This window comes from Syngnathoides biaculeatus, chromosome 13 (assembly GCF_019802595.1).
Source record: "Syngnathoides biaculeatus isolate LvHL_M chromosome 13, ASM1980259v1, whole genome shotgun sequence".
Lineage (NCBI taxonomy): Eukaryota > Metazoa > Chordata > Actinopteri > Syngnathiformes > Syngnathidae > Syngnathoides > Syngnathoides biaculeatus.
In genome coordinates, this window is record NC_084652.1 from 11,200,833 (window position 1) to 11,208,580 (window position 7,748).

Below are 7,748 nucleotides of genomic sequence, written 5' to 3' on the forward strand. Positions count from 1 at the left end.
CCACCCAACATTTGCAATTTTTTCATAAATCCGTGTTTTTTCACCGAGTCCAGGCTAAATCTGGAGGCCGTGGGGGTGGAGGTCAGTGCTGTCAGCAGCAGGAAAGAAGAATCACCTTGGCAAACAGATGATTCCGCCGTGCAGAGACAAACGAGCATCTCGGGCAACGAACCGGGAGGAGAGGAGGGATTAAAACCAGATGCAGTCACAAGGATGGACAGTGACAGGATTGAGTCTGACCCTCTAGAGGAGGACGACTTGTTTGAGTCACGACACGAAGCAAAAGTCGTTCAGTTTGAAGACTCGTCCAGGAAAACAGCAGATTCTGATCTGAAGCCAAATTGTGAGATGGAAATAGATGAAGGAGAAGAAGGGCTGTTGGGAATTGAGAGCAGACCGAGGGCTGATTCAGGTTCTTCGCTTTCCTTCGGGCTCCGGCAAGAGACCTTAGAGGCTCAACCATCACTCTACAGAGACATCTGGAGCTTGCGAGCCTCCCTCGAGCAATACGCATCCTCGGACCAAAGCAGCACCGACCGGGAGTCCGTCCGCAGCGATGCTGAAAGCGTGTCATCGCTGGGTTGTGCTGGAGCCCGTAGTGGACACCTGGATAGTTGCTTGTTCCAAGACTTGGACGATGAGCCTGATGTGGAAGGGGAGGTGGCTGATGGTAGCGTCAGAGGGGCATCGGGTGGGGCCGGCGAGACAGGTAATGGAGTTGATGGCGAAGGCGAGGTGGGTAACCGCAAGCTCCTTCAGATGGATAGTGGCTATGCCTCAATTGAAACGCCATCCAAGGGGCCCGAGGAGATGCGCATTTTTGGGACTCCTGCAGCTCCTCGCGGGAAGACGGCCTCAGAGAGGAGATTGTTCTTCACCAGCTCAGGGAGAAAAGGTTCAGTGTGCGAGAGCACTGAGACTAGATTGTTCCAGGAGGAGCTGGAAGAGGATTTAACCGAAAGCACAGAGGAGAAGCACAAGGGCAGTGTCTCGCTCCAAGAAACATATCCGCTTGTCAAATTATTTCATCCTCAGAAACAAGAAGCCCTGTCGCACGTAACATCTCAGCTGTTGAAGCCATCCTCTCAACCCTCTAGTCCTCACCGACCTCGCCTACACCGCCGCGACTACAGCATCGACGAGAAGACGGACGCGCTTTTCAACGAGTTCCTCCGACACGACCCGAGGTTTGACCAGCCGGATTCGCCATTTCGAACCCGCCATCGCTCGAGGGTGCACCTGCGGAAGCAGTGGCAGAGACACAAGCAATACAGCGACCCCGGATCGGGGGGTCGCTACTCGCCGTCTCTGGAGAGGCAGAGGTTCACTCCGCTGCCGAGAGGCAACAGCGCCAGTTACCCTCTGGACACCAGGTATCACAGCACACTGTCGCGCATCGCGAGCGCAGCGGATGAAGAAGCCAACGAGATTGCGGCCTGCGAGGAGGCGGCCAAAGAGAGCGCAGCGGATGCGTCCGGTGACGGAGCCACTTCAGAGATTATAGCCAATGTGACTGTGACTGGCCAGACTGACGGTCAGCAATCTTCTTTCAACACTAAAAGCACAAGCAGTCAGCAGCCAACGCTCGGCATGGACCCCCGAGTCGAAAACAGGAACAACAACAGCACTCCGTCTAGCAGCCTGACAGACAAACTGACGGCGGCGCTGGAGGAGAGGCTCTACAGTAGCCTGCGGAGGTCCGAGCTCAGCCAGAGAGGAACCGAAAACGTGGTTGCCGCCACTCAAACCGCCTCGCCTGACCGCAGTCCAATGTAATCCTGTCATATCCATAACCCGGATGTAGTCTGCGTGTGTCGTATCATAAATGCAGTAAAACCCCGTTAATTGCGGGGTTCCAGACCCACCCACAATACCTGGAAATCTGCAATAGTGACCACAAAATAACGTTGTTTTTTTTTTTTTTTTTGTAGCTCTAAACCTCCCACAGACTCTTAACAACATTTAAACATATGAAACTACACAAACTTATTAAAAAAAAAACCTCTTCTCATTCTCCAGATCCCACGACTTCAAATTAGAGGCAACGTGTGCTTGCTTCAAGCGCGTTGCTTTCTCTCAGTTGATGTTTACTGTAAAACTGACACCACAATGTTCAACCAAACCACATAAATGCATCTAACAAAAGTCCACTAGCTTGATGCTATCATATACTGAGACACACCATAGACGGGCTAGCGTAAATTAGCATCTAGCATAACCATAAACCTTCAAACAGCAGCTACTTAAACGCACACAGAGCGGCGACACATGACAAGGGAGCACGCAACCCTCACGGGCATAGATTCCCTCAGCGACGAAGAGAAAAATCTGCGACGAACCGCTAAAACGGGGGAAGACTGTACTATAAACTTAGCTGAAGGACTCTGCCGGCATTTCCTCTCAGACCTTAATTTCCACTGTGATGCCATGTGCTGTGACATGTGACACCCCTTTTTATCTGCTCGACATATTGCACAGAATAACACAGCGCCTCCCTCTTTAGAGAAATATTTTGAAGTTTATCGCATGCTACTATTACTACTACTACTACCACTACCACTACTACTACTGCTATTAATGTGTGTCCGAAACTATGTGTAAGTGAAAGACTGTACGGTTTTAAACTTAAAAAAAAAAAAAAAAAAAATCAACAACAAAAAGCACTTTGTTAGGAAGGCACGCCCATGTTCCCATTTCTACCATGAACAGTCCAGAAGATCCTCCGCAAGTGTCCTTCTTGTTTCCGTTTATGCGAGGGAGAATTTGGCAAAAGGTCCACTTCAAACCCTGCCAGCGTTTGCACTTCTCTCTTATTAACAACAGCGAAGAGTGTTTTGTGCACAATGAAGGCAATTCAGGTCAAGTGTTGGATGGATTTTTGTTTTTTTTTTAAGAAACGTTGCCATAAAATGCCATGCGGAGAAAGACAATTCCAAAACAATTCAGCCGGCGCCATTGTGCTGTGGACCTTTTAAATTCTCATGACTGGTTGAAAACATTTGCGCTACCGACCCGCGCAATCCAGCGCTGGTGCTCAAAGGCCAAATTACACTTTTAAAATGGACAACTCGTTCGTGGATACGGTTGTAAAAATATACGAAAGGTGCCCGCGATGGATGGATGCAAAATGCAGATTTGAATAACATAAAAACATTCTCATTTTTTTCATTTTTGTATTCCTAAATTCAATCACAAGAAAATCATTAATCCATTCATGGGCAGGGTGGCAATTTTTTGCCTTATTGAGCTCAAAGTCTCCTGACAGGCCACAATCAAGGAAATAACACTTCTTTTTCGTTTTTATGATAACTTTACTCATTTAATAATCTCGCCCCAAAAAATGGGACGCAGCCCGCGAGAAGGTATTCGGGTTTTCTTAGATACCAAATTATGGCTTCGGATTAAAACACTTAAATATTTGGATATACTGAAGGATATAATGCGTGAAAATCATGATGTCCCAAAAATGGGACGCTGCCCACGAATGAGTTTTTAAAAGGGTGTCATGATTTATATGTCATTATTTTAGTCATGAAATATGTACTTGTTAGTCAACCAATTGTAGGAGAGGGGAGGAAAAAAAAACGTATAGCGTATAATTTCAGTTGCATTAATTGAAACCTAAACGTTACCAAGGAAACGATTCATGGAAGTCTTCCTCAGTTTGAATGTAGTCAAGTTAAATCAACGTCATTTGTTGTACGGCAATGTTTCTTTCTTTTTAAAAAAAAAAAAAATATCATACAATTATAAAGATAAGTTAACCACTGTATAATGTATCTAAAGTGAAGTAAAACAGGTGGAACAGTGGATCAGCTGGTAAAGCGCTGGCCTCACAGTTCTGAGGACCCGGGTTCGATCCCGGACCCGCCTGTGTGGAGTTTGCATGTTCTCCCCGTGTTTGCGTGGGTTTTCTCCGGGTACTCCGGTTTCCTCCCACATCCCAAAAACATGTAACATTAATTCTACACTCTAAATTGCCCCGAGGTGTGATTGTGAGTGCGAATGGTTGTTCATCTGTATGTGCCCTTCGATTGGCTGGCAACCAGTTCAGGGTGTACCCCGTTGACAGCTGGGATAGGCTCCAGCACTCCCTGCGACCCTCATGAGGATAAGTAGCAAAGAAAATGGATGGCTAAAGTAAAACAGACATGAAGGTGTGAAAAGGAAAATGTTTGGATAGCAATAATGTCATCTATGGCCAATTTAATATGAATATTTCCTGAATTCTATTGCACATATTCTACAAAACCGCCACACCATTTGGCAATCATGCAAAAAAAAAAAAAAAAACCCCAACAACATTGATATTCTTATCGTCATCCTTCTAAAACCATGCATGTTATTTTAATGGAAACTCTCAATTGTCCATAGGTGAGGATAGTTGTTTTTCTGTATGTGGGATTGACTGGGGGCCAATCCAGTGTGTATCCAGGAAAAAAAATCGTCTTAATTTCATGGAAGACAAAATCAGTGGTGTCAAACTCATTTTTGTTGTAGGCATTGTAGTTAGCGTTGCCGTCAATGGGACGTAGTTACTTTGAATCATGAAAAATGTTTCATCGTCTTCAACGCATATTAAACTATACGCAGCAATTTTATGGAGAACTCGTTTTGATTGCAGAAGTGAAGGATAATGGTTCGTTCACCTATTGTTTAAGTTCCTGCACACAAAAAAGGGCTTTATTTGCAATATCTCAGCATTATTATTGATTATTTATTCATGTTTATTTATTAAAAGTTGGCACAGATTTTATAACAATAATCAGGAAGTTAGCAGGGTTAGGCTCCGGCACTCCCGTGGAAAACGGATGCATGAACGGTTGAAATTTGATGCACATCATTTCATTTCACGGAGCCCGTATAATGAGGTGACCAGTCAGATTTGGCACCCCAGCCCTCGAGTTTGACACCTGTGATCTCGATTTTTCCACGGCCCGCGATTGTCCGGCATCCGGTCCAGGCTCTCGCCCAAAGACTTGCGACCCTACAGAAGAAAGGCAGCTTCCAAAATGGACGACGGCCGAACGGCGTCGCTCGTCTCGAATGGCTTCCCCCACATGGACAGATGTAGCGCGTCATTTGTCATGGCGGCCATTGGCGCGTGAGACCCACGTGTGACAGGAATGTCAATGACGTCGAGTGGGGCCACTCATGTCAGCACGGAAGGTTGCTAGCTGGTGAGCGTGCGCGTCTCGTCTTCTGTGCCGCGCTCACGTTGAAGTAGCGGCTTTATAGTCGGGGGATGAGTCATGCAGAAATTACATCCATTATCCATGATAAATACCCTGAAGGACAATCTGACGCACAACTTCCTTTGTCCAAATATACATCTTTTTTTTTGTCTAAAGAAACGTTTGCCGCCTTTTACTGTTCAACATTATTCTGTGAAAGAGACATCTGCGTGGATATATATATCTATATATCTATATATATATAAAATCTACACACCCCTGTTCAAAAGGCAGGTTTTTTTGTGTTACAAAAAATAAGACCAAGCAAAATAATTAGGAAAACATGTTTTTCACCTCTAATTTAACGTATAACCTTCACAGAACAATTGAAAAGAAACTGTCAAATTATTTTGTAGAAGTAAAAATAACTCGAGCTTTGAGTTGCAAAAGTGTGCACACCCACATATGACGGGATACGGCAGGGTTCAGAATGAATCGCATTCAAAGTCATGTCAAATGGGAATCCCCGCGCATCTGCCACCATCTAAAAGTGCCTCTGATAAACCCCCAATGAAGTTCAGAGGTTCCAGGAGGCTTTTCCTGTCATTTTTGGAGCCACATCATATTGCACAAGATTCCATTATCAGTCGAGTGAAGGGTATTAAATATATCATGGCACATCGTGACGACAGTCGGCATCAATTGGAGAAGATCTGGCACAACAGTGACGTGGGCGAGAAGAAAACTGGTCAGGGAGGCTGCCGGCAGCGTCGAATACGCTGCAGGGAATTTCTGTGCATTTAGTACGTGACAACACTTTCATATCCGCGTCATGTGGTCGGCTGGCAAGAGGGATTCTCAAAAGTGTGCAGTAATATACTCGGTCCCTCTTCTTGTAGAATCCCAGCCTTGTACTTGTTTAGGTTCAATACATTTACATTTTTTTCCATCATCATTTACTTTATTTGATTCAACTATGTGCTATGTACTACAATGAAAATTTATTTTTTCGGCCATTTTCCACTGTCCTTTATCTAACTGCAGTAATGTTCCAAATGTGCATGTTACGGTGGCATATAAGAAAAATTCAGCATTTGCTATTTAGAAATAAAACCCGCCTCATTTTCTATATGGATGTTGGCTCTTCTTGGTGTTAAAAAGAAACAAAAACATAAACCTTTGAAGATATCGTAAAAGCAGTAGAAAATGGCAAACTCACTCTAGAGCACACTGGAGTGATTTCAAACACAGCTTTTGTGTTTGACCTTGCCGTGACGTAGGAAGTGCAGCACTCTCCCCCTCCCTCCCTCCCTCTCCAGCAAATAGTCGTGACTCACCTGCTCTCTGATGTACTCCCAGAGGGGGGCTGATGATAGGCCCGGCTTCCAAATACGATAAGGGGGGGGGGGGGGGATGCGAGGCTCCTCCTGATGTGATTAGCACTACACAACAGCGTTGCACGGGTGGGGGTGTGTCGGGGGGGATTTGTGGATGACAGCGCTCATGTGAATGTGATTAGATGTAAGCAGGCATGCAACACTGAAGGAAGTCGCTCGCGTCAGCGGCAAAACGAGCATTAAATATGACGGACATAACATTTTGGGTTATGTCGCACGGAGAACTGAAACTACTCTCGTACAAATGAAATTTGCACACACTGAAATACACTAATAATATGCTACAGGGATGTCAAACTCATCTTTTTGTTGGGGGGGGGGGCAAACATCACAGTTATGGTTTATGCTTTGATAATGTGGTGCAGAAGTGTGACCAAAAACAAAAAAATCAGTAGTGTGAAATGTTCCCATTTACCAGATGTGAGCAAAAACAGTCCGTGAGGATGTTTTTAAAAGTGTGGGTGGCTCAAAAAAAAAAAAATGGGAAAAATCTGAGGCGGCACAGTTCTGAAGTCCCGGGTTTGATCCCGGCCCCACCTGTGTGGAGTTTGCATGTTCAACCCGTATCTGTGTGGGCTTTCTCCGGGCACTCCGGTTTCCTCCCACATCCCAAAAATATGAAACATTAATTGAAGACTCTAAATTGCCCCTAGGTGTGATTGCGAGTGCGGCTGTTTGTCTCGATGTGCCCTGTGATTGGCTGGCAACCAGTTCAGGGTGTGCCCTGCCTCCTACCCACTGACAGCTGGGATAGGCTCCAGCACTCCAGTGACCCTTGTGAGGATAGGAGGCAGCAAAGTAAATTGATGGATGTTTCGTTAGGGCAAGACCATATCAGTTGTGTAAGGGGGAAAAAATCAGTAGGGTTTCAAAAGTGACCATCTAACTGGTGCAGAAAGCAGAAATTCATCATCAGTCCTCAGAACGACTAGAGCACAAAATCTTTTAAGCGAGAGCGATTCAGCATCATTCGGGTTTGTTTCACTAGCCTGTGAGAGAATTTCAGCGTTTCAGTACCATATTCCCGCACTTTAGTGCATACTGTGTCTGCCTGCAATACGAAAACTGAATTTTAGTTTTCGTACTGCGACACAAAAAGGGGGGGGGGGTCAGGGGGATCCGTAGTGTGGGTGTGTGATGGATGTGCACATCTCAAACAGAATCAAAACATTCAACA

At 45.4% G+C, this 7,748-nt stretch overlaps 1 protein-coding gene across 1 annotated transcript in view; it reads left to right on the forward strand.

The window, feature by feature from the left end:
- LOC133510430 (voltage-dependent calcium channel beta subunit-associated regulatory protein-like) overlaps positions 1 to 6,286 on the forward strand; it is a 24,204-nt gene extending 17,918 nt beyond the window's left edge. The window contains exon 11 of the mRNA XM_061838313.1: positions 54 to 6,286. Within this exon, the coding sequence (XP_061694297.1) occupies positions 54 to 1,776 (1,723 nt within the window). The 3' untranslated portion in view covers positions 1,777 to 6,286. The remainder of the gene's footprint in view (positions 1 to 53) is intronic.
- The last annotated feature ends 1,462 nt before the right edge of the window (positions 6,287 to 7,748 follow it).